Raw genomic sequence first — 27816 nt, forward strand, 5'->3', positions numbered from 1 at the left:
TCAAGAGAGAGTCCAAATTCTCCGATTCCAGCTTCTTAAATGTGAATATTTTCTGGTTTCTTTGCTCGTCGACGTTTAAAGGCGTTATCTTAAGTTTTGGGGAAACACAGATCGACATCTTTCACCATTTCTCTGACATTTTAAAGACCAAACAACTATTAATGTTAATCGAGAGGGAAAAAAAGATAATGAAAATGATAAGTAGTTGCAGCCCTAATTATCAGTGATGAGGAAAAATAACAGGAGCTGGATGCAGCGGTGAGGAACGGAAACGTTTTTCAGCGGACGTGTGAGCAACGCAGGAGGATACGTAAAAACTAAAAACACCATACTACTCATTGTATGCGGTAGATGTACCATCCTGTAACATTTAAGAGTCTACGGTGGAAAACAGATCTAAGCGTTGATGGAAATGTGGCTCTGCAGGGTTCTCTATTGATTATTTATCAATCAAATCACAATGGAGGGGAAACAACAAGTAGTACCGAATTTCCGCACTATCAGGCGCACCTGAAAACCTTCACACGTCTCAAAAGCCGACAGTGCGCCTTGTAATCCGGTGCTCCTTATATATGGACCAATATTGAGCCACAACAGGTCTCCAACTACGGTGAGCAGCCGCCGACTCTATTTTCCCCCGTAGAAGAAGTAACGCGCGGTGCATGTTGAGATATATGACTGCGCGAAGCGTGCCGTTTCATTTCCATTTGTGTGTTCGTGTAAAGAACAGAGCGAGACGGCTACATTTGGAGGACAAACTCGGACAGTGGGTTGTTGAACAGGGAGCAGCAAGTAGAAGTGTCAGTACAATCACTATTCGACTGAAGGCAACGACGCTAGCACGCAAACACAACATCAGTGAATTTAGAGGCGGTCCTTAACGTAACCCCAGCCTCGACTGTAGCGTCTGTTCTATGCGCCTTATAATGTGCTGCGCCTTATAGTGCGGAGAATACGGTATTTGCTCTTGAAATGATTATGATAAATTGTTATTATATCCAGGATTATATTAACTCAATATCTTTCATGTGAGCGTCTCTCAGAGGGTTGTCGAACAGGTGTTTGAATGCAGCCACCAGGGGGCGCCCTTACGGCCCATCCTCCCTTACTGGAACTAACTTGCAGCTAAGAACTGGGAGAGAGAAAACCACTTGGAGGAACTTGGAGTCCGGGCACGGCAGCAGAGCAGCAGTCAGTCTGAAGATACAGGGGTCGTCGAAGCCTCGTGTGCAGTTCCGTCCTTTTGGAAAGACAGAGAAGCTTTGCGTTAGCATTTCGCAGGAGCATGTGCTGAATAGAGATGCAGAGGTGGGAGGGTGAGAACATAAAGCTGGACCCGTCAGCTCATGCGTTACCTGTGCTCCTCAGAATAAGATGGGTTTGCCGGCCGTTTTTTCCTGGACGTAGGAGGTGAAGCGCTTGAGGAACTTGGGGTACTCCCTCTTAGCCACGGCCCTGAGCACGGAGGCAGGAGCCCAGCCGCCTGGATTCACTGCGCACAGACGCGGGAGAGCAAACTTTACTGGGCGGCAACATTTGAAAGGGATCTTTGAGACTTATAACATTAACCTCAACTGAAGCCAGAAGAAGAGATGGATACACACCGTTGGCGACGTAGGTGATTTTACACAGGATGTTGTCTCGGCTGATCTCTTTATCTCCCTCTGGTGGACTGACCAGGGTCTGACAGATCATGCCGATGTTGATTTTGGCGCGGACACACTTGTTGGATGGCTGTGGGATGACAGGACGGAGAATTAAGGCGAGCAGCGGCGTGATTTCTCATTCGGAATCTCAATGAATCCCTTATATGATGGTGTCTGAAGCCTACACTGGATCTGGACCAAACCCCCACCACAGCGACTTCCTGGTTGATCCACTCAGGAAGTGCCAAAAACTGCAGTTCTCTGAGTGTCCACTAGGGGCAGGTTTCATAACAGAGCAGTTTCTCATTGACCCCCATGTTAAACAGGCTGTTTACACAGCATCATTAAACCTGTTTAAGGACAAAAAAAATTCTCGTCTGTATGTTTAGATCATATCTCCATGACAACACTGAGGGGGGTAATTTTTTTTGTAGCAGTCTAGTTTTTATTTCATTGGAGGTTTAAGTTTATGCATAATTAGGGGCGTGGCCTCTTGAGTGACAGCTAGCCTCTGGTCCTCACTTCTCCTCGGAGGTAAACGTCAGCCAGATGGACGTACGCCCCTCCCCCCAACGTCACATACATGCCCTTTTTTGGTCAGAGGAAATGAGGCGGAGTCAAAGTCTGACAAGATGGAGACTCCCTTAGAGGAGGACGATTGGATCAAGTTGAGAGAACGGACCTCGACGGAGAGTCTGTGATCTGAACAGACTTGAAGGCTCACCTGGGCATCGTCATGATCCACAGAGAAATTGCAGACCAGCCAGGTGTCTGGGTCGTTCTCGTTGTTTGCCAGGATCTTTCTCATGGCAGACAGGTAGAGCACGTCTCTCTGAGATGCAGGCCACACCCGCTGCAACACACATGGTTCCTCCATCATTTCAGATTCAACAGATAAAAAAAACAAGTGGGGTTATCGTGTTTGCGGTCTTGTAGCTCTTACCTTGTGCGTTTGATAAACAATCGCTGCGTTTTCCGACAACGTCTCCACAACATTGAAGTTTTCAATAGTGGCTGAAAGAGTCAGAGAAAGTGGGAGAATTTTAAAATAGGTCCTCAACCGTAAGCCGTAGCTTTAAACTAGCATTGATTGAGAGCGGAAGGACGTACTCTCCCAGTCATTGCGGTAGGCAGTGTCCCAGAAGTAGTGGCAGACCTCGTGACCGGTCACCCCCTTTACTGAGTGGGTGGCCTTCAGCGGGTCCAAAACAATTCCGTTTTCTTCCACCTCTCTCCTGTACACCTGCACACACGAACACGAGACATTCACGTCATCACGCATGTGGGAGGTAGCTCCAAAAGTTGATTACAGATGATGGCTTTAAGAACAAATTACCAGTACATTTACTTCAGACAAAACCTAACCATGGAGCTGTCCACCCGATCTGCGTCACACTTGGCGGGGGTAGATGGTGGCGCATTACATATAAATATGCTCTACTAAGTGATTTACAGTTACAGACACCTAAGTGACGTGGTTTTAAATCCTCCTCATACCTTCATTTCTCCCTCTTCTACAACCAGCTGCCAGTTGGCGTCTCCACCAACATCCTGCAGGGAGTAGGTCATGTGATTCTGCACCATCTCCTCCACCTATAACACAGGGACAGGGCCAGGGACAGAGGCAGCACACATATATCAACATGGCTGGGCACTGCCTCAGAAGCTGCACCCAATGACAGTCAGTCTGCTACAGTAGTTTCTGTGGACTACAACTAACGAACACACACACTGGAAGACACAAAGCTTTGGTGCAATGTTACACAACAGACCTAGTAGCACAATGTCTTTAAACCTTAACAGTTATTATCTCACACAGATGTAAAGGGAGCTCATGCTACAAGCTGCTGCGGTGAGGTTTCAGTAGATTCACAGTGACGCTCACACGGTTACTGGGGACGCATGCAAACGCGGTGTTTAGTCTAGACAGGTGCGACACAGAGATGAGCCAGAGATGGACAGTGAGTTACCTCGGCGCTGAATCTGTGGACTTCGTGAGGAAGGGAGCGGACTATCTGAGCAGGGGAGGACTGACTACGAGGCTACAGGGGAGGCGAGAACCGACGGGGGTGATGGGACAAGAACAAAACAAAAAAAATGAGGGGAAAGGAAGAGGAAAAGTTACACAAAAGACCGTGAGATGTAACAACAAAACAAGCGTGAAATTAGAAAATGAGAAACGTGAAGAAATGAAGGAGAAATGATGACAGTCGCTTGAAGGTGTGTACGGTTTTAGGGAGTCGAAGAGTGGACTACCTTATCGGAGAATCTGTGTGTGCCGGTGCTGGAGTAGACGTCTCCAGGAGGGACCGGGCTGGATCGCTGTATCCTCGTCTTCTCGGTGTGACACTGCGAACAAACAATGATTTCATTGCACTGTTTGTAAGACACGACCTTAGACACGATCCTTCTTTAAAGAAATACCGCACGTTGACGTTACCTGTTCTTCGATTTTGTCCTGCCGGTCGAGAGCAGCTTCGACCGCATCGAAGAACTCGTCCTCGTTAATGAGGCTGTTCGGACCCTCCTGTCAGTAAAAGGGGAAGAGGCGGCGTTACTTCAGAAGTCCATTACGCGACAACGTTTACTACGAACAACGGACGCAGCTTTATACTTCACCTCGTAATCTGGACCTCCGAAGTGGGACTTTTTCTTCAGCTCATTGAGGGCTGATTTATATCCTTCCTCTATTCTTCGGCGCTTCTCCATCTCCTACACGCACAAAAGCACAGAAATGACTCTCTTGTTGTTTTGCATGTGGCTGTTTCTCTGCTGCGGATCATCCAAACACTGCTTACCTTATCCAGTCTCTTCTGCCAGCTGTCCTCTCTCTTCACCATGAGGTCGATGCAGTGGGACAGCGTGGCCAGGATCCCAGCGGTGGTAGCCTTGAACGTAATGGCCTCACCCTTAAAGTCTATGCCATTGATTCCCTTGGGACTCAAGGACTGGAACACTGCGTGACACAGGGGAGACGGCACTCAAACAAACGCATTTTCTCAGTCACAATCTTACTATGACAATGTTTTACCACAGTCAGAACAGTTACGGGTATTTCTATTGAGAGAGTTTTAATATTGGAGTCAAACTGTGATCTCAGCTGTTGGGTCTGTTTCTTATGTTGCCACGTCCACAGTTCTGATAATGCCGTTTAGATCAGCCTGTGAGTGTTAAACTATCAATAAATCATCCAAACTTTAAGATCGATTGTTGCATTTTGTCCAAATTTTTAGATTTTTGCCTTTTAAGTCATAAAAAAAATTAAAACTTTAAGATTCATTGGATTATTAATGACTATAAATGCAACAAACTAAACTTGATTGTGGAATTTTTAGTGATAAATAATCCAAACTAAACCTGATTGTTACATTTTTAGTGATAAATAATCCAAACTAAACCTGATTGTTGCATTTTTACTGATAAATAATCCAGATTAAACTTAATTTGTTGCATTTTTAGTCATAAATAATCCAAACTAAACCTGATTGTTGCATTTTTAGTCATAAATAATCCAAACTAAACTTAGTTTGTTGCATCTTTAGTCATAAATAATCCAAATTTAACCTGATTGTTGCATTTTTAGTGATAAATAATCCAAACTAAACCTGATTATTGCATTTTAAGTCATAAATGATCCAAACTAAACCTGATTGTTGCATTTTAAGTCATAAATAATCCAAACTAAACTTAATTTGTTGCATTTTTAATCATAAATAATCCAAACTAAAACCTGATTGTTGCATTTTTAATGAAAAATACATTGAACTTGTAGCTTGGTTGTTGCCTTTTTAATCCAAAGTATTTCTAAAAGTGATAGAAAAGTACTTTGAATCCATCTTTTTTCAGAGGCTTTGAGTGAGAACTCTGCATTACTCACATTTCTCTTTGCTGCCGTTGTTGTTGTTGTTGTGGTGCAGAAACTCTCCATCTGTGCGGGTGTTGGGGAAGTCGTCCTCATCGTCCTCCACGACTGAAAGAAGGGAAAGAAAGTGTCAGAGAGGAAAGGCAAACAGGTAGTGGCCTTTCTTGAAAGTACACCAGTGTTCCAGGGCAGCGCCTCTCGGCCCGTTCACTCCGACTCCAGCTACGGCGCAGAGCAACCGTCAGACTGACAGAACTCTGCTGTGCTGGACAACATGACAATGGTCTGGTTTCATCTTTAGACTGAAGAGGGGGAGAGAGAGAGGAGAGAGAGAGGAGAGGAGCGGAGAGAGGGAGGAGAGAGGGAGGTGAAGAGGAACAAAAGCAGCGCTTCATTCACTGTGCTCATCCACAGGCTGCCATGAGCAAATGTTGAGCCAGCCAAGATGGGGTGAGGGCGAGGGCGCTTGTGGAATAACTGCTGTCTGAGTCACAATGCGCACGCACACGCACGCACGCACACGCACACATGCACACACACACACACGCACGCACGCACGCACGCACGCACGCACGCACGCACTCCACAGAAGATTCAGTGCAACGGTCTTCTAAACTGTAAATATTTTCATTATCTATGCATGAAATATGGATTTGCTCCCAGAATTCACTAATTCTGCTTTAATTCAACTTCTTGCGCTTCACTTATCCATCATGTCCACGCTCACACAATCATTTTCAGTGCTTATCACGATGAAGAAAAACAAAATAAAAGTAAAAGTTTGCGGGATAATCGCCTCATGAGTCACTTGTCCAGTGAACTCACCGCAGTTTACTTCATTTTTACCTCCAACAGTAACATTAATTTGTCCTCTGCTTATAAGAATCAGATCAAATCAAGTGGTAAAAGTGTTCATTTTATCTATAAATCAACCACAACAACAACAACACATGTTAAGTTTGATCATTTAATTCATGATCGCTGTATTTGTTATGACACAATGACATGTTTGATAAGGGGGGCTATTTGTGATGTAATCGAGTCCCTGTGGACCATGAATGGAGCGTGGACTGGTGGCTGGAGAGGTGCCAGTTCATCTCCTGGGCACTGCCGAGGTGCTGTTGAGCAAGGCACAGAATCCCCAACTGCTCGGGGCTCTGGTCACTGGCAGCCCCCTCGCTCCACTAGTTGCATGTATATAGGTCCTGTTTGTGCATGTGTGTGTATTTCAGGCCTGTGTGTGTGTGTGTGTGTGTGTGTGTGTGTGTGTGTGTGTGTGTGTGTGTGTGTGTGTGTGTGTGTGTGTGTGTGTGTGTATGTGTGTGTGTGTGTGTGTGTGTGTGTGTGTGTGTGTGTGTGTGTAACATGAATAATAATAATAGAGTGAAAATTGAATTTCCCCATTGCGGGATGAATAAAGGAATTCTTCTTCTTCTTCTCAAGGACCCAGACTTGGAAATTCTTTACTACGGTCAGCCACCAGGGGGCGATCAAGGTGTTTCCATCTTTGTGTTACAGACCAGGATCCACACACTGCTAGCCCTAATGCAACAGCTGTGTGATGAAATCAACTAAGTTTCATTATCTGATCATCTGTTGGTTGTTTTCTTGATCTCACATTTTGGTCTAAAAAGCCTAAAAGTAGAGAAACATGCTCATTATAAGTTCTTGCATTTGCCATAATAGTTTTTTCAAAATATATATTTTTCACTCTGTTATTATTATTATACAGGTTACACACACACAGGCCTGAAATACACACACATGCACAAACAGGACCTATATACATGCAATTAAGGAGAGGTGTCAGAGTGAGGGGGCTGCCAGTGGACCGGCGCCCCGAGCAGTTGGGGGTCTGGTGCCTTGATCAACACACTCCATTCATGGTCCACACAGGGACTCGAACCGAATCAAACATATATATTTATGTATATATCGTTTACTACCAAATATAGCAGAGAAAAGCATCAAGTCCTCCCGTTTGACAAGCTGGAACATGGAAGTGTTTCGCATTTTAGTTTGAAAAATGGTCAAAATAGTTGCAGGTTCAGCTACGATACAGCTACAAATTTTATAGTTTATTAAACTAGTGATAGTATATATGAGTAACAGTGAGTTACTATAGTAACTAATAGTTGCAGATTCAATATCAAATCGATCGATTAATTAATTCTTATCGTTTCAGCTCCAATATAAACCTGGGATGCTATTGGAAAGGTGCAGGAAGGTGGTATTTTCAGAATAAAATGATCTTCACTCCTCATCTAAAAGCACAGTTAAAAAAATAATAATGATTGGTTGAAAGGAGTGCGTCTTACTTTTATCCCTCTGCAGCTCGTCCTTAGACTCCGCGTCTGAACAGCTATCAAAGTATTTCTGCAGCGTGTCCACCTGTCTGCACAAGATGTCTCTGAAGGTCTCCATCTCTGCTAGCTTCTCTCTCAGGCTGTGTCCCTTCTGAAGAAACAAGAAAGCAACACAGTGTTTACACCCTCGTTTACATTTCCAGGCACCACAACGCAACCGTTCCAGAAGCTGTGCTGACAAAATTAACCACTTTGTGTGTGTACCTACAAATACGACAAATGACTCGTTCAGCCGGAGTAAACACTAAGCAGAAAACTCACCTTGAAGGAGGACGTCGAGGTGGCAGAGAAGCCGCTGGTGGCCGATGTGAGAGACAGCATGGAGCCGTGTCTGCGCAGACTGGACTCTGAGCCATATCCGGAATCAACCTACGGGGAAACCGACACGGAGACACGTTTGAATCATCCATTTAAACTTCCACAAGTCAGCAGTGACTTATGGAGAAAACCCAGGGCGCACTCACTGTCCCTCCGTCCCGTGCCCCGTGCTTTAGGGTCCTTGTCCCCCCCTCCAGGCCCGTTTGTACTCACACTACCTGGGCCTCGCGCAAATGCTTCTTGCTGCCTATACGTCATCACGCCGTAACACGTCACACGCATTGATGACGGCATGGCGATGCGTGGCTTTGTTTCCAGATCTTTCCGTAGACCTCAGAGTTTTTGTGCGTCTTGTCGACTGTTTTTGAATCTTTTCATCGACCAAATCTGCAGTAAACACTCCACCTCCGCATCACACCAACGTGAACCTTTCACCGCCATTGTTTTAAATGTCCGCGCATGGTCCCTCCTTCTTTTTTCTACGTCCCAACAGGCGCATAAAAAATTACGTGAGAGCCGCCCTCGTGCTCGTACACGTGCGCACGCTCGTGCTCGTACATGTGCAAACGCGCTTTACAAAAGCCCACCTCTCCCAAATGGGCCGTGGACGGCCAGCTGGTCGCAGTTATGCGCGGAGCGGTTGCACTCACACTGGTCAAACGCACTAGGCTCTACCCGTAAAATCTGTTTTGGCGCGGTGCGGAGGGACAGTGTGAGTGCGCCCCCAGTCACACAAAACCTGGGCTCAACACTTTTAAAAGGGCTCGGCAACTGGGCATCAGCTTTTGGTTGCTGAAACTGAAAATACACTTTGCGTTTTAAGTCACCTTTTATTTTGACTAATCTTCAGTTAGACATCAGTTTAATAATGAGAAAGTGCCATAAAAAAAACTATTTCCTTTCTGTTTTTCTTTCAGGTTCTTCTGGTTCTGTAACAGCTTTAATTTCTTCCGACACCAAGTGAATGCACCAACAACGGTGGGGCAAATCCAATTGTAGTGATGTAACATCAATATTTAATGCAACAAATGTTATTTTGGGGTGCAAATTCTGATGTTTGCTGTCCCTGTTTTTTATGTTTTAAGAAGTGGTCGCCGCTGACAGGGACTGAACCAAACATTTGTTGCCGAATTTCTTAAAATGGACGAATACTAATCCTTCACTTTAACTGATTTAAGTACTCACTGCTCTAGCTGTGCATCTGATCTGAAGTGTTCTCATCATCGTGTCCCATCTATTCTGATGATTTAAACGTCACATTAATGTAATATAAGAATTGTATTCTTCTTATCTGCTCCTTTCCATTCATGTAAATGTTTAAATGTACGTAACTGGAATCGTGAAATGAATTTATCATTGTGTGTACAATGTAATGAACATGCATTTTCATGAAAGGAACAAATAAATACAATACAATGTTTAATCAAAGCATTAAAAATCTCCTCCTGTGATCAGTAGTAATAGCAGTGAATGGTAGACTTCTGTGTGAGATCTGAGTATTTACTAAGTGTTGAATTCTTATTAGAAACTACAAAAAACAAAATGATTAAATCCTGAATGTTGTGATAAAACATTTTGACAGGAAACCGTGAGCTCATCGGCAGCACAACATGACAGTTACCGTGACCATGGCAACACAACTGAAACATCAACTGACTTCCTGTAAACCTGACTGGTTCCCCCCCTTCTCCTCTTACATAACAGCCCGACCCTCAAAATAGATGTTCGGTGACGGCGGCGAGGAAAGGCTCAACGATGCACGGGACGCTGGTGGAAAGGGAGAAAACAGAGTCGTGTTCCCCTTTAAGAGACACCACCCATTTCCAGCACCAGGGGGCATGAGATGTCAGCGCACGTGACAGGCATTTGTATGCGCCTGGGGTAACTGTCGGTCAACGGCCGGGAGTTAACTCCGCCTGCTTTCACATGGATTTCAGGCAGTGCTGATTGCCCTTTAGCCAACATACTGCTGCCCTACTGACTACATCAGCACACACTGCGCTATCTTACATTGTGCATGACGGCTGCTTAATCTGTCTGATGAGACAAAAAGATTTTATTGTAGCTTTACTATTTGATAAAATCAGACAATACAAAAGGATTAAAAGTAGCATTTATCAGCAGCTGGGTCTCTCAACTGTGTGGTAATTCCTCTTATGATGCATGCAGCAAGGCAAATACAGAGAGGAGGTGTTTGGGTGTTGGTGTCCGTAAAAGCAGAAACAGACTTCTCAGAGTCACAAAGACAAAATATAAAATTAAATCGCCATAGTAGGAGTGACCGTACATTACTGGAATTTGTGCCACATTTAAAACGTACACAGAGCACAGCTTACTCCAACTGAGGTAGTTTCCTAGAGACAAGTGTTGTTTTTTAATATTTAGATGTTTTCACTCTCAAACATAAGTGTTAGCTGCGGTGTGTTATGTTTAGCTGCGGTGTGTTATGTCTCCATGGAGACGCTGAGCCGCTGAGTGCTGTGAGTAACGCGGGTCTGACAGGGAAGCGGGGCCTTCTAGTAAGAAGAGTTTTTTAGTGGTGACTCATAGTGGGTGGGACGGTGTTTGTGTGTGTGTGTGTGCGTTGTGTCACGGTGGCTCCCCGGGCGGTGCTGGGATGAGGTGAGGTGGGAAGAGGGGGGGATTTCCCAAACTAAGGAGCAGCAGCAGTGAGCGTCCATGTGTTTTGGCAGACAGGCTGAAGGCGTGGTGACTGCCTTCTCTGCAGCCGTGTCAGACACACTCACAAATATTGCTTCACTCTGGATTATGTCTGCCTTTGATTAAGACTTACAAACAAAATCAGCAGAGAAAAGGTTCTGTTGATGTTGTGAAATCATTTTTCTCTTTCCTCTCTGGCTAGCATGAACAATCAATACCAGACACACTCAAAAAACATTTACATTTTTGATGGTTTGGCTGCTTTGTCTTTATGACTATAGACACTCAGGTCTCATCTGCCTCCGTTGTCTTCTCTGCAGCAGTCGACACTCAGCGCGTTTACATGCACATCAGTAACCCCAAAATAACCTTTCCTGACATTAGGTTGTGCTCCACCAAGATACAGCTGGTCTTAGAAACGGGTCTTCTCGGTGCCGTTGCTTCCTGGTTTATTCTATTAACGGTTCAGAAACCACTGCCGCAGAGTGGTTTGAGGGACAGTTATAACCACCGGCGCATGTGCAGACTGATACCTTGTATAACTCGAAGTGAGATGTCTGCGTGCATGGATACCCCGGTTACTAAGGGCGCACTTCCATTGTCCATTCGTACCGTGCCGAAGCACACTTCACCGCTAAAGTCTCGTTCATTTCACCAGTGTGAAAACAACTGTACAGCGCCCAGGCATGGCATGCTTGCCGGCCGCGGCACGGTTGAGAGAGGTGAGCTTTAGTAAAGCATTAGATGCACATGTACGGGCGCGAGCATCCGCACGAGGCACGGTACGGATGGACAGTGTGAGTGCGCCCTAAAGGAATAATTATCCAGGTCTGTTACTGTGTTTACATGGTGTTGGAGTATGGCCTTAACCTGAATATAATTGGGTTTTTAAACTGCATGCAAATGCACTGAGTAGGGATTGCTTTGTTTGACTACATTCACACTAATAAATCAAGGGTGTGTACTAAACATTTGTTTAAAAACGCACTACTCTGGCGTATCGAGCCCTTAAAAACAGACACATGGTTGGATATTTCGGGCAAACCCAACAGTAAGTAATCCCTGACTATAGTCCAGGGCTAACAAGCTCTCCTCCAGGACAGGTTAACCTCAACTTTTTTCAGGACTGTTTCCCAAAAAGTCAACAAAACCGGTTGTTTAATTTGTGTTTGACCCAGCAGGTAGTGTAACCATTTTCAGAGTTGCCTGTGTGTGAAATGTATCCTTACCCTGAGTCAACTGTTTATCCAAGGTTAAAATAACTTTCACAAAGCGTGCCCTCTGTTAAAAGCCTTTACATGATAATGAACCCTCCAGGATAAAACTATCCACACAGCGTACGTGCCTGTGTGAAACTCTGTTATGGACTAAATAAACACAGGATAACACAAACACACTCGTGCTCAGTAGGTCCTACAGACTTGCCAACAAACGCACCAGTGGTGGAGGGATGAATATTGTTCCCTGGATTCCTCCCCTCTCTCTCCTCCCCTCTCTGACACTCTGATAGAAACACACACACACATACACAAACACACGCACACAATAAACAAGCTATCACAAAACCTGGTATTAGATGTGCTTAATTGCTGCAAATGTGCCAAGGATTTGGTCTCTTTTGATACCAGCGGTGAAGAGTGTGCATGTCTTACCCTGTGCAGCTCGATGGAGTCGATCCACTGGTGTCTGTGCTCTGGGTCTTGTGCTCTCAGGTACCACACGCTGTCGTTTACGCTTATGTCCAGTCGACACTCGTCAAACTCGTGAGGCTACCAAAGAAAAAAAGGACATGGGACAAAACGTTAGATTAGTCAGTGTGCATTGAAAACATCACGCTGTTGACCCTTTAAATCGTTATTATCAAATCCTCTCCTGACATCCGAGGGAAGCAGAGAGAGGATCAGATGCTGGAGGATTCTGTGAAATGAGGCCCGTTATGGCGACCCAGCTGGCTTCATATCTGCGATAATGCAGCCATACATTTGGCCTGCTGTCATGTTCTTTTCATAGCACGAATCTCTTTTCCTGCTCAGCAAGTGTAGAGAGAGGCAGGTGTGAGAAGTGGCGATCTATGTAAATAGCTATTAAAATGACACTGAAATAGCAAACTGCTCCTCCATAGCAGATGACAATCTGTCCCTGAGACTGGAAACATGGCAATCTACCGCAGAAGAAATGATGGGGGGAGAATTTCTTCAATGCAGGCCTATCTATAAATCTCACAGAGACAAAAGACAAAGAAGAGTGTACTAGAGGCACAAAAGCCTCCATTTTCAGACACAGTCCCGTAGGAGGAGGAGTAGCAGATAACTGGCCTTTTAAGGATACTTGCAGGAAGGAGCATATTCCTAAGAGCCCTCCAGTGTACTGTCAGCGCTGGGAAAGTGCTGCGGTGGCATGGCGAGCAACCAGGGACTCTATAGCCCTGTTCGGACGGGATTAGATTCATGTGGGGAGACATGGGGTAAGATCATTTTTACCCGTCCGAATGTGCCATGTCAGTAATTATTGTGGAAAATGTTGTTAAAAACTTCTGTAAAACGGAAAAAATCCCTAAACTAAAGCTAATCCCAGTCGTCCTAAGGGAAGACTATTTTACCCCACGTCCCCACGTAGAACTAATCCCGTCCGAATAGGGTCTAAGTGTATGTTTGTGCGTGTGTATGAAGACTGTGAAAGCAATAGTATTTACCTGTGTGTAGAATTCACCAAATGCATCAGTCCTTCTGAAAGGATACCTCTACACTCAGCCCCGAGGCTAAATCACTCTCAAGGTCTAATCCCAGAGAAAGAACAGGCTGATGCACGGGTGAGAGACTGGCTTGTCGGAGCGTAGTTGAGGACAAAGTAAGACAAAGAACTGGAAAAGACTGAATGAGCAGGGAGGCCGGATAATGCAGTTTAAAGTGTCGGCAAAAGAGAAACCACATCAGAGAAGAGACCTCTGCATTCCTGCACACGATACAACAACAAACACATCTGGGACGTTTTAATATATTGTATTGAATGCAGAAGTAGGGTTATCCCCAATACCATTTTATGAGCTTTGGTGCTCATCAACCGCAACTATTCGGGTATTCGTTGGCGCCATTGTCATGAATGAACGTGCAGCATGAATTGAGAAGGAGACAGACAGCTGTAAACTGTGAACTCGGCCGTGTAGCTTCCTTAATTTGACTGAAAACGGCACCGGGCTACTACAGTATAACCACACAGACCTCTACACACTTCAGACTGCTCGGTTAGATGACGACTCAGCCAGACATTTCTCTGTTGCTGGCTGAGATAGACGGCACAGTGCTGCAGTGTTGTTTTTTTTAATATACTAGCTAGTGGACTCCCTCTGCTCAGAACACATCAGTACATTTTAGCCCGCATGCATGTTTTTTTTTTTAAGCCCAACATTGTGGAAACGTTGGCAGCGGAGCAACAAGTCTGCGGACTGCTGAGTCGCAGCACCCTGACTCAGCATGAGGAGAGGAGAGAAAAGCAACTGTAAATGATGGTAAAATGCAATAATGACTCACACTGAGCTGAAATGGAAACACTGTGCTGGAACAGATGTCTTTTGGTCCACTTAAAAGGCGTTCTCTTTGAGGATTCTGTTATTCTTCAGTTTTGAAGATAAAAATGACAGAATCCCGACCCAATGGATGAACATCCGAACAGTCAAATATCCGGGTCCAGCCCTGTGCACATGTAGTGCTTTAGGGCGCACTCACACTGTCCGTCCGCACCGCGCCCCGTGCTTTAGGGTCCTTGTCCCCCCCTCCCTCTCCCCGGGCCCCAGGCCCGTTTGTACTCACACTACCTGGGTGAATGCTTCTTGCTGCCTATACGTCATCACGCCGTAACACGTCACACGCATTGATGACGTCATGGCGATGCGTGGCTTTGTTTCCAGATCTTTCCGTAGACCTCTGAGTTTTCGTGCGTCTTGTCGACTGTTTTTGAATCTTTTCATCGACCAAATCTGCAGTAAGCACTCCACCTCCGCATCACACCAACGTCAACCTTTCACCGCAATTGTTTTAAATGTCCGTGCATGGTCCCTCCTTCTTTTTTCTATGTCCCAACAGGCGCACAGGAAATGACCTCAGAACCGCCGTAGGCCTCGTGCTCGTACACGTGTGCACGCTCGTGCTTGTACATGTGCAAACGCGCTCTACAAAAGCCCACCTCTCTCAGGAGGACCGTGGACGGCCAGCTGGCCGCAGTTATGCGCGGAGCGGTTGCACTCACACTGGTCAAACGAACTAGGCTTGACCCAAAAAACCCGTTTTGGCCCGGTGCGGAAGGACAGTGTGAGTGCCCCCTTAATCTACTATGGAGGGCCAAGAGTCTGCAGTGTTGCAGGAACCATGACGGCCAATCTTTTCACTGATAAGCACTTTCAGAGAGAACAAATTAGTGATTGAAATGAACTGAAGCGTTTGCTTAAATAAGACATTTATCGACTCTTTGGGTTAGTGAATCAATATTGTATTGAGAGTTTAAACAATACAATTATACTTTATTGATTAATCCTGTCTACAAACTCTATTTAAACTACACAAGATTAACACTGCTCGAAACTGTTTTATTTACAGAGGCACGGTATAATGAAACGGGCACATTTGAGCATTAACAATTGCAAGCTTGTAATCTACGATCACCCAGGGAATGCAAGTGCTCAGAGAGCAGCTTGAGCCCGAAACATTACTGAAGATCGTGTTACTTCAGTGAGTTGGCAGAGAGATAAAGGGCCCACTATGGTGTCTTTAAAGATGCTTCATCGGAGGAGTGTGTCTTGGCCGCGTTGCCCAACACCTGGGCGGCACTGAAGCCAAGACCAGATGCTCAGTGTCAATAATGCATCATGAGGCTGAATGCTTTCCAAATCCCATGCTCTTTTGAAAGTCACCAGCAGCATGTGCGCAAGATCAACACCATTCGCTGAGAAAGACTAAAAGAGGAAGCACAAGCGAGGAAGGAAACAAGAGTGTTGCATCCTTAACCTTACATCTGTTATAAGGAAGACAAAAGTATAGCAGTCAACTTCAACACCAACCGACTTTTCGCTTAAATGCACCGACTAGTTTCATAATACGACCTCCACAACGCTGGAGTCTCCCTGCACACAACTCGCAGGGTGTTTGGTTGGTAGATGGGATTTTAGTGTCATTTGGTTGCTAGGCAAATGAGAAAATGGGTTCTCCCTGAGCACCTCTAGACTACGGGGTCATGGGTAAAACTGACTGGACAGCAGGGCTGAGGAATGAAAGAAAGAAAGACACTGGGATCCAGGGCTACGGTAAACAATAATCCATCACAGGAAGGTCATCTCAGCAGCCTTGCACGTCACGAGATGTCATGACATGCTGACGTCGATCGCAGCCTGGATGTGAAAGGCAAGCAGACAAAAAAAACTATATGGAAACCTATTGTGTGCCTGTATACTCGGGCAAGTGTGTGTAGGTTGCTGAAAGAACAACCAGAGAAACACATGGTGATGTTAAGCTACTACTGATGTTTTTTTCATACGGTGGGCTCGTCAGATGAGCCACTTCAGATTCAGCAAACGCCGCTAACTTCAGAGAACTGTGTAAATGACCCGCGGAAATATGATGTGCGTAAATGAGCCTGCATTCACTAGAATCAGTGTTTCCCGTACATAGACCATTGTGTTGCACAGCGCCACAGAATCAACACCGAGCGCCAACGCGATTTTGAAATATAAATATCGTTCCGTTCATTCGTCTCCGCATAGCACTCGTTCTCCCCGTCTATTTGCAGATCATACCTCAGAAATAATCATTATTTCATTTAAGATAATAGCCTATATATGTTGTGGATTTTATCACTTTTTGTAAAAAGATCTTATTGTGAACTCAGAATCGTGAGCCGAATCCAATCGTGAGTTCAGTCTGTGTATCCTTACATCCCTCCTGATCTGTGTTGTGAAATCGTGTTAAGTAACTGCATTACTGTTTCAGCTGCAGTATCGTTTTTCCCTCTTTTTGTCAGGCACCTGGTGAAATATTGTCCACATAAATATGATAATAAAGCAATAGAAAAGGCAACGGTGTCTGTCTGAGCCCCCCAAATCCAGATCGGGTACCTGGCAAAAAGAGGTCTCCGTACGGCCCTACACCACACATTGCTACCTGGTTTTAGGGAAACACTGAGAATTATAAATTAGCGCCCCAATAACAGCGCATAAGCTCTGCATCATGCCCCATACAGTATGTCCTACACTTTTTCAGAAATCCATAAAGGACAATGCAGTTTATGCTGCGTCAACTGATGCTCCTTTGCGTTGAAAGGAGCCAGTTGAGGTGGTTCAGGAGCATCTGGTAAGGATGAACCCTGGGCGCCTCCCTAGGGAGGTGATCCAGGCACGTCCAGCTGGGAGGAGGCCTCGGGGAAGACCCAGGACCAGGTGGAGAGATTAGATCTCCACACTGGCCATGGAACGCCTCGGGATACTTAAGAGCGAATCTGTCCGTACGTGTAGTTCTTGCTTGAGGCCTAATGTAAAGAGCTGGAGATTTGCGTTGCCCAGTCAGTGTATGCTGGAATTCAATCCAACAAGCCAGACAAGCATTCATAAAGACATGGATGGAAGGATATTTTAGATGAGACTGCAGCAAAGCACTTTGAAACCCGGGACAAATCAATATTTCGATTATCTCGTGGGTTAAAAGGACAAAATCAAATAAGGCATAAATCAAAAAAGGCATTAAGGCTAAATTATGCCTTGAAAGCTTTCCCACAATATATTTTTAAACCATCCAGGAGACTGAGGCCGTGATGAGACGCCTTTTGTCAGTGTGTGTGTGTGTGTGTGTGTGTGTGTGTGTGTGTGTGTGTGTGTGTGTGTGTGTGTGTGTGTGTGTGTGTGTGTGTGTGTGTGTGTGTGTGTGTGTGTGTGTGTGTGTGTGTATAACAAATTAACTGATGAAACAAATGTAAAGTCTTGCCGCTGCACAGTCACAACAGAGCCATTGAGTGGACGGTGTGACCATCCTTGCTTGTTTCTGGTTGTGAGGATACGGAGCCGGGGCCCGCCAGCTATTTATATCTCTGTCAGAAACAGACCTTTTTGAGGGGCCCCGCAGTACCTTACCCGTTAATTATATCCCGCACTCAGATCAGTGTCAAAGTCTTTGATTTTAGGGACTCATATTTCTGTCCTGCCTACTTTGGATAGTTTGACTGCATGGTCTTAAAAAAGGAGTAGAATGGGGGGAGAAAAGGACAGGAAGGGATAGAAACACATTTTATGAAATCATTCACCTCTAAAAAATATTCATTTTTCCCGCTGTTAAGCAGTGTCTCAACTAATATGAATGCTAAAATCAAAATGAGACAAAAAAAAAACCTTTGTTCTGTTTCTTTTTGCTTAGCCGGAAGGCAAAGCTCTCGATCTACTGGTCAATCTTCGTTCCTACCCTCACCTGTGGTCATGAAAGCTGGGTCAGGACCCAAAGAACCAGGTCTCGGGTACAAGCGGCCGAAATGGGTTTTCTCAGGAGGGGGGCTGGAGTCTCCCTTAGAGAGAGGGGGAGAAGTTCAGCATCCGTGAGGAACTCGGAGTAGAGCCGCTGCTCCTTTGTGTTGAAAGGAGCCAGTTGAGGTGGTTCAGGATCATCTGGTAAGGATGAACCCTGGGCGCCTCCCTAGGGAGGTGTTCCAGGCACGTCCAGCTGGGAGGAGGCCTCGGGGAAGACCCAGGACCAGGTGGAGAGATTAGATCTCCACACTGACCTGGGAACGCCTCGGGATGGAGCTGGTTAATGTGGCCCGGGAAAGGGAAGTTTGGGGTCCCCTGCTGGAGCTGCTGCCCCTGCGACCCGACCCCGGATAAGCGGTTGAAGATGAGATGAGAGACAAATTTCAAACTCAGCTTCGGAAACAAAAGCTGGTGCACATGTCTCCAGAATTAAATGAAAGGGAGCTCCCCTTAAAAAAATAAAAGCTTGTGATTTTCAATACAGGAGGGATTGAAACCAATGTAAACACGAAGAAACCCTACAAGGCTGCACCAGCCCAACTGGATTTCATGACTAATTTGTGCAAATAAATCACATGTTTATAACATCATCATTATAATCTCTGCCAGGAACATCTTAGTGTAGACTTTTGGACACTAAAACGGAATCCCAATGGCCCCAATGCAGGAAACACTGACTCACCAAGTGGTCAGAGTACAGGAGAAGGAAAGGGAAGCCTAAATAAACAACGCGAATAACATTCTGACACACACACACACACACACACACACACACACACACACACACACACACACACACACACACACACACACACACACACACACACACACACACACACACACACACACACACACACACACACACACACACACACACACACACACACACACACACACACACACACACACACACACACACACACACACACACACACACACACACACACACACACACACACACACACACACACACACACACACACACACACACACACACACACACACACACACACACACACACACACACACACACACACAGACCTGTGGGGGCATGTGGTTCTTGACCCTCCTCATGACCCCAAATGTAGAGGAAGTCACATCCTATGAGGAAGAGTCTCATTTCCTGGCCGAAGACACTGCAATTTCCACCGCAACCTGACATCATTTACGGTCTAACCTCCACTTGACCTTAAGTTTCTCTTTCCCTATCTCTTTGTGGCAGATATGGAGAGGAAAAAAGACAAATTGCATCCTCTTGTCACCGCCTCGGAGAACTCAAAATACTCCAGCACCACACTGCTACAGATTCAGTCTGCACTACTCACCGACCCCACTGAGGGAAGGAAAAGTAGGCCAGTGTGCTCTTATTAACTGCCCATGGATCTAAAAATGGCCAAAGTGGTTGGCAGCCTTTGAAGGTACACTGTTGTGGAGGTACATTTGCATTGCATTTCAATGTTTAAGTGTTAACCCAGTGCAGGATAATACTGACTTGATGAATTAGGGTGGGGTGATGGCGAGAATATATGGGCGACCGCTGACTACATCTCCAGTTGTAGATTTTTTCAGGCAATGTTCTGGGCCGTTGTTCACATTTGATTTTGCTAATTTAATGGTCTCCCTCAGAAGTATGAGACTCCACTGATACCCGGATTGGAGATCGGCTCAGGTTTTATAAAACAAAAAACAACCTTTTCCTTTCCTCCGTCGTTCTTAAAAAGTTTTCTGTCCACACAAAAGCAGTGAAACCGGCTAAAACCGCTGTAATTCACATGCCAGGCCTGGATTTGGCGCTGTAACTGGCACCGAAATAAATCAACGACGGAGAAGAAGAGACTGCGAGACTCTGTATATTACAAACACTGGCGAGTTTCTTGCCATATTTGGAGACTTCCCAAATCCTCCTCCATCCTAGAGACAAATAGTTGAGACTTTTGTGCTGTTCTGGACTCTGATGCACCGATCACTCTGCAGTTAGTGTCCTCAACGAGCAGAGGGAGCTTCTCAGAGCCCTTCCCCCATCCCAAAGCACTCACAGGCGGGCACGGTCACGCTAGATTTTGCGACTTTTTACACCTATTTGGCAACTTCATTTATAAAAAGCTACTAGCGACCAATTTAGCTCCTTATTCAGAGCATCAGGACACAGGGAGAAATATATGGCCGGCCTAATTCATTCACATGCAAGTGGCTCAGAGTACAGTTCAGTCTATGGATCCATGTCTTTCTTCATGCGGCAGCACTGTTGATGTTATGTGACACCGCGGAGCTAGAGGTCAGAGGTGGTGCAATGACGGCATTGTTTAACAAAGTATGCGGTTTTGTCGTCCAGATGACAACACCACAGGGGGCGTTTTAAAATCTTCCTACTATGGGACCCGGATTCGAAAGATACCGTTTGCAGGCTCTGATAACTCTGTCTGAGTATGGATGTTTGGCCAAAACGATACTTATGTTGTGCATCTACAGGAAAACGCGTGTGGACTGGCCCTAACCTAAAGACAAGTTTGGCAAGTTTTATTTTGTTTCTTTCCAGTTTGAATGAAGTGCGTTTTCATGAGTTGACAAGGTCATTAAGCTGATATCTTTGTTTGGTAAAAGAAAGAAACTTTAATTCTGAGGTATACAGTTGTATTTCTCTGTTTAATAATGAAAAAAGGTGTAATAATGTCTTTCCTTGACAGTTTGTGACTTTATTTTGCTCATGCAGGCATAATGAACTCGCCACCCAGCTGGAATGCCGCCGCACACACAATAGGCAATTGCTGGTTCATGGGTTAATGGTAAACAGTTGGGACATTTTAATATTCCAAGCAACCCTAGATGACATGTGTTTTTTTATTGATAATTTACTGTTCAAACCCACCTTGTACTAATAACGCTATGTGTCTGTAACATTAGTTTTCCTTGTGTACACACCACATATGTTGGTTGTAAACCTGAATGGCATCCAAGTGTCATTAAGTTCCCCTAGTAATGAAAGAGGCTGTGAACACACAAAGAGGGTGCTTGTGACCTACCTTTACTATTGTTCAGACAGATGGTGGACACAATGACACAAACCGTGTACAATGCAATCCAACCCAGCAGCTCTGCAATGAATATTCCCCTTTAATTTGAGACTGTGTCCAGTTTGTTGACATTTGAGGAAGCCTTTTAAAGTCTATTTGATTGCTTTGCACTGTAATATGTTTGTGTGTCTAATTTATCGTGCGTCCCACCTACTGACAATGCTCTTGTTGGGTGTGCTGGGAATGATGGAAACCAGCCAGTGAATTTAGGCAGGGGGCCACCAGCGACGAGCTGCATGAGTTGCGTTCAGCCCATCCCAATTTTGGGTTTGCATGTGTCAATGAGCTACTTTGAGAAATGTTTCCGAGCACAAACTCCGGCTGTTTTGCAATGTAGGTATCACACATTTCTAACAGGTTGCCCAAGTTTCTCAACGTTAGTGTCCTAACTGAAGTGTGTGAATGACTCATGGTGTAATTTAAACCCACAGACTTTCCATCTGAACTCAACACACTGTACGCACACTTTAGCTGCAATGATTTTGATGATCATTATGGTCGCATTTACTGGTCACAGCTTCTCAAATCTGACAGACCTTCTGGGTCATATATTACGGTACATTGAATTCATTGGGATTTTGAACTGTTAATCAGACCGAACAAGATATTTGAAGACAACAAATTATAATTTCCGTTGTTTGAGACCTCATAGAGGAACGATTGATAAAGAAAAAAGATAGATTAATCAATAATGGAAAGAATTAGTGTCCTTCCTGATGCATACAGTATAATGTACCTGTTTAGTCTTCCGTGGGAGCTCTTAATAATTAATTCATTTATTTTTATCATTAAGAAATCAATTCCCATGGTATCAACAGGCTCCGACCCAAGTTCTTAACTCTCTGCCAGATTGAAACAACAAAGTATGAAGCCTCAAAACTGTCAACACCTGTAAGCAAATATGGTCTTTGCCAAGCTGAGACAATGCATGGAAGGAAATTAATTTTAGCCACACTCTAATGTCTCAATAGATGTGAAGGTGGCTATTCCTTACTCCTAACTAATGAATAAAATACGTAACCACATCCCATCTTGTGTCTGAGAACATACTGTACCATGGTGCATCTGTGTCTGACAGATCAAAGACAGAAATACTGGTGGCAAAAGGGGAAAAAAATCACCTTTCTGTTGAAAAAAGGCAAAAACTGTCTGCATGACCACCACCAGCTAGAACTCAATGTTATTTACGCCCCAGACTTTTGAGGCATATTTCCACTGGAATGAGAAATGACGACAGTAGAGCGCCGCATGGAGGTTAATGTTTACATAAGCTGGGAATGGATAAAGCTGAACAAATACAGTTAATAGCAAAGCCTTCTTTAGGCTGCCTGGGAATAGTAACTTATTCATTTCCATTGTAACTGTTTGGAGAGAGCGAGAGACGCAGCTTCGGTCAATGACTGATCTGGGCTCCCACTGAAACGTGACATCCAGCGTTAAACACTGTTGACACGTTTGGATTTATTTGCTGTGTGCTTCGCAGACTGTCGCAGCCCCTTTTGAATCCCTGAGACAGGATATTAAAGTGCGATGGGTACGGGAGTCTGCTTAAATATACTGTCAGCTTTCACTGCTACGATTCCTTGGTCTATCCTATGCGGTGACACAGCATTGCTAGTCTCATGATGAAGTGTTAACACATAGCACGTTGTTCTGAATCCAGAACAGTCACCTGACAGCCCAGTCACCCTCAAGCGGAACTTGGGAAATAATCAGGAGATCTTTGTGAAAACAGAGATTACCACCTGCACTTGCGGAACAACTGTGAGAAAATCCAGGGTAAAGTTCATCATCTGATTAGAATTGTCAACAGTGAGTCAAGCCTCGGGCCCGCTCAGAGATCCAGGACAGAGCCAGAGTCCTCCCTTCGTGAATTTAACAGAAACATATGGTGGCTGCCTCACATCTGAATCACATCTAATAGATCATACACCAAACTCCTCCAAACGATGTGGGAGAGAGAGAGGGAGGTGGGTGGGTGGGACGCCCATGGGAATAAGAATTTACTACTATTTTTTTATATTCTTTCACCACTTCAAAAAGATTTTTTTTCTGCCTACTTAAAAAAACACTGACACTGTTTCTGGCCCTACAAAATAAAAGCCCTCCAGCCTTTTGGCCAGCCACCTTTTACATAGATTTTCACTTTATTTTGACAAGACACAGATCCAGCTGTTTGTTTGTTTTTATCCTGGACTGATTGGGGACCAGCGACTATTTGGGGACAACCCTATTTATTTGTAACCTGATTATTAAAAGGTTCACAAAGATGACTGCTGTTGACAAAGCAATGTCAACTGACTAGCATAATAATGGAGTCAGATTACACAGATTAGCCCGTCTGTATTACAGCTAGCCAACCAATGAGAGGAAAAGGTCAAGGGACTTTTTAGTATGGCGCTTCTCTTCCATTCTTAAGCAATGCTGCGCATCATTTGTCGTGGTGGAACAATATCCCCCGGTGTTTATCATTGGTATGCAACCAAAATGCCTGAACGCCACACTTGCCTCACTGTTTGGCTTTTTCTGAATGAAAGGTCAGACTAGAGCAACACAGGGTCTAAAGAAGATCAGCTGAAGCTGTAGGTGAAGTGACACACAAGGGCAGTTTGTGGCTACATTTGCAATTTAAATAAACCTCCACAGAGAATCCTCTGAGGTCTTCAATAGCAGTGGATGTGTGCAACAGTAAGTTTGACTGTTCGGTGGCTTAATGGCAAGAGTGGTGACGGTTCCTCTCCCCGCAAACACGGCCCTCTTACACAAACGACAGCGTACATTCTCGTAAGACATTTCAAAAGGGCCAATATTACACAAACGAAACACAGAATACACAGATCTATCATCAAATACGCTCTGATGCTTACAGTTAAAAGGTTGTGGCATATCAAAGCACAGTCAACAGAGAGGAAGTGCTTCTTTGAGTAAAGAAACTCAATAGTACTCACAGTGATAACGGCTTTGCTAAGGCAGAGGGAACCCCGACAGCCGTACTCGGTCTCATCCTGAGACTTGTAGTAGCTCAGTGTGTTGTTTTTCAGGACCACCCAACGGTCCTGCCATCCATGGATGTAATTCGTCCACTGAAAAATAAAGCACTGTAATCAGTATGTTTGTTTGCTGACGGTCAAGAGACATGAAAACATCCCTACGGTGTTCTGGAGTATATCTTTGCACATTCATGAACACGTTAAGCTGTCTTTGAGACGACTCCTTTGGTTCTTTGTTCATTCAAATGGTTTAGAGGCTGCACTCTGTGATGGTGTCCTATCAAAAGGTGCCCTCCAAGTTTATATTGTCCGATTTATTTTGCATAATAATCATCAAAAACCTAAAACTACAGCCACAACGATCACAGACAGACTTGAATCAACATGGCAACAGAGTTACACAAAGTCTTTATTAAAGGACTGTCTGATTGGATTATTCAAGTGGAAAGAAGTTTCCACTTCACTGGTAACTCGGTGTACAACACCAACATTAAACGTGTGTGTTTGCACGTCTGGAAAAAAACCTCAGTGAGGTCACGTGGGATTTCATGCACTCATTAATCCTCACAAGATTCATGACGCGTGAGGGCTTAGTATGATTGAAGAGGTGAGCTTTTCTGGATGCAGATCTGCTTAATCTCCCAATATGCTTGGTTAGCGGGTCAGCGTGCAATCTGTTTAGAGACTACCAGTGTACAGTGACATTAATACCACATTAGCTCGGCCCGCAGCTTAACCAATTAAAACCGTGGTCGATTTGGCAAAAACACAGACCCGCACAAGTGAGCAGAGGCATATGGCAAAATAGGTTATCAAGAGTTTGTCTCGCAGGGGACTTAACTGTCTGTCACCAAAGAAAAACAGAACAAATCAACAATAGCTTACGGTTATTTACAGTGTGCTCAGTCAACAAGGGTTGTTTACTTGTACCAGCGTCCCGGCAGCTCGCATACTGTTGTTAAAGCAATATTTACAGTGTCACTGGACATTTGCGCATAGCACTTACACACTACCTGCTGTATTCACATTAACATAAGTAGACACTGCATAGGGATATGTTAGCTTAACTTCAGCCGAAGATGAGCATAAATACGCTCTATTATTTCTTTTAATGTAGGCTACAGTTGGCACAGATAGGAGCTGCTTGTATACCAGCACTGAATAAACGTGTCATGCAACTGTGATCACCTGATAATAGTGCACAGATCAGGTTTATACAGTTATGCAGTGTCATATATTAACCTGGAATGAGCCATAAACCTTAAGCACCACTCATTACCACAGTAAATGATCGTATCATCGGAGGGATCTATGAGCTAACGTAGCACGCCGCTGCTGCATTACACATTACATACCGCGCTGTTCATTTCAATGGGGGGCTTTCCTTTCACTTCAGTGGGGATTACCGGTCTAATATTCCCGAGCAGCAACGTGGAAGAGCTGACGGAGGGTAAAGGATTCTGGATTACGCAGCTCCCCTCAAAATAGACACACCATGATTTGTCATAAATCATTCCCAGATCACCTCATTTCATGTTTCACAAGTACGTAGACAGGCACATATCTGACAGTTAAGCCCTTGGGACAGAGGTCTTCAATGTTTTTTTAGGCTAATGACCCCTTAGCTGAAAGAGAGACGAAGCAGAGACCCCCTACTACAAATATTGTATTATATTGAGTTGCATATTAAACTGGGTCTAGGGTGGCCTAAAGCCTATACACACTGCTTTTATGGTGCATACAAGACTAACATATTACAATGATCATTATTAACATATTCATATGTTTATACATCAAATGTTAAACGTGCATTTTGAAAGGCACACTGAACCCTTCAGCTCAATTGTATCTTTGCATGGGTACTTTAGCGGCTACCTTGCATATAAGCCACTAAGCCTCTCATCGAGGTTGTGTAAACGTATTTATTCACTCATTTATTTTTGCTAAATATACGTTACATTCATGTTATTGTATATCAGAGATATTTTTGAGGAAAAAAAACGTTGGAAAGATAATCAAACAATTTGGCGGACCCCCTGCAGTAGCCCTAAGGACCACCCTGGGGGTCCCGGACCGCCAGTTGAATGTTTCTGCCCTAGGACTTGGCAGTGACTTTGACATTTGGAGACTTTAATCTCACTAAATAACTGTGCAAATAAATACAGGAATAAATGGAACTGTATGTATTTATGTAAATCATTAATAAGTCATAGAGTGTGGTCTTTACCTACTCTGTAAAGTGTCCTGAGATCACTTTTGTTATGATAAATAAAATTGAATTGAACTGAATAAATAAATGCTGAAATAAGAAAAATTTAAAATAAATGCCTGAATAAATGGGACCTCCAAATCATTAACATATGGACACAGAAATATAAAAAAGAAATAAAGTAAGGTGAATAAAAATGCATAAATAAATGTAAAGCATGTAGTTATTTATTCAGCATATGTGTATTTATTTATTAATTTGTGCATTTATGTGTGAGACTAAAGTCATTTTTAGCCCTCTATATTGACCGAGCTAACTTAGGAGGAAATAATAATATAGCCAAATAAAAATAAATGTGACTTACTTTACTGAGGACTCCGCTCAGGTCCACGATACCAACCAGGTGTCCGGACTCATCTCTGGGCTCCGCATCCTCCTCAGAGCCGGAGGAGTTCCAGCTTTGGTTGTCTGACATTTCCTCAACGCTGTATTTGACTTAAAGTGTACAAAACGATAAGCACTTAGCATGTGACGCCCAGGTGAGTTAACAAATGAGTGACAAACGAACAGGTCACAGAATCATGTTGTTTTCATCGGTAGCTTCTGAGCGCTAGAGTTAACCCAAACTAGCTTAAAGGCTATATATCGATAGCCCCCGTCAGGTAAAAAGGATGAAAGGCGGATAAATGTAGCGTAGTCCCGCCTCTGACTTTCAGAGAAACGCCGCGGTGATGATGGTGATGATGGTGGTGATGGTGGTGGTGGTTGTCGCTGTTTCCCTCGGTAGATTAGTGACAGCTCTCCCGTTCAACGCCATGTTTCAACTGACGTCTGGAGCTGGAGCTTCTTCTTCTTCTTCTTCTCCTCCTTTGGATTCTTCTTCTACGCGGTGGGAGAGCAGCAGCAGCAGCAGCCGCGAGCGCGTGTTCCAGCTTGTGTGGTGCGTAGGGGCGCTGGCTGGGCTGACGTCACCACGTCACACCCCGCTCCGAAAATGGGAAGCAGGCTCCGCCCCCTCCGCATGTTTACCGGAAATAGAGCAGGAGCCGTATGGAAATATATTATATTTAAAAAAGTATAACAAATAGTATAATGTAGTTAGTTTAGAAATAAATAAATACAAAAATGTGTGAATATAAAGACAAATAAATTAAAAAGTTAATAAAAAATGTGTAAAAGAAAAAAATAAACAAGTTAA

At 44.4% G+C, this 27816-nt stretch overlaps 1 protein-coding gene across 4 annotated transcripts; it reads right to left on the reverse strand.

The window, feature by feature from the left end:
• Positions 1-474: 474 nt before the first annotated feature.
• Positions 475-27454, reverse strand: LOC310958686 (ceramide transfer protein-like). Of its 4 annotated transcripts, XM_083929730.1 has the most exons (19): positions 26983-27454; positions 24368-24502; positions 12506-12622; positions 12291-12356; positions 8136-8243; positions 7827-7965; positions 5524-5616; positions 4445-4602; positions 4266-4358; positions 4087-4173; positions 3903-3995; positions 3617-3688; positions 3144-3239; positions 2757-2889; positions 2590-2660; positions 2371-2499; positions 1605-1734; positions 1356-1492; positions 475-1240 (listed from the first exon to the last, which is right to left on the reverse strand). In XM_083929730.1, exons 1-18 carry the CDS (start codon positions 27091-27093, stop codon positions 1365-1367), a joined length of 1959 nt encoding a protein of 652 aa, XP_083785856.1. In that variant the 5' UTR covers positions 27094-27454; the 3' UTR covers positions 475-1240; positions 1356-1364. The 4 variants fall into 4 exon arrangements, with proteins under 4 accessions (XP_083785856.1, XP_083785857.1, XP_083785858.1 ...); XM_083929731.1 differs by lacking the exon at positions 12291-12356; XM_083929732.1 differs by lacking the exon at positions 3617-3688 and having other exon boundaries at positions 26983-27452.
• Between the last annotated feature and the right edge of the window lie 362 nt (positions 27455-27816).

Source organism: Echiichthys vipera, assembly GCF_963691815.1.
Source record: "Echiichthys vipera genome assembly, chromosome: 16".
Classification (NCBI taxonomy): Eukaryota; Metazoa; Chordata; class Actinopteri; order Perciformes; family Trachinidae; genus Echiichthys; species Echiichthys vipera.

What these genes read in the sequence shown, in the direction of transcription:
- LOC310958686 (XM_083929730.1), bottom strand. Translation starts at nt 27,093, where the DNA reads ATGTCAGACAACCAAAGCTGGAACTCCTCCGGCTCTGAGGAGGATGCG. An exon ending in CAACGGCAGCAAAGAGAAAT is followed by an intron (nt 4,603 to 5,523) that starts GTGAGTAATGCA and finishes TGTGTCACGCAG; the next exon opens with TGTTCCAGTCCTTGAGTCCC. An exon ending in GGCAGAAGAGACTGGATAAG is followed by an intron (nt 4,359 to 4,444) that starts GTAAGCAGTGTT and finishes TTGTGCGTGTAG; the next exon opens with GAGATGGAGAAGCGCCGAAG.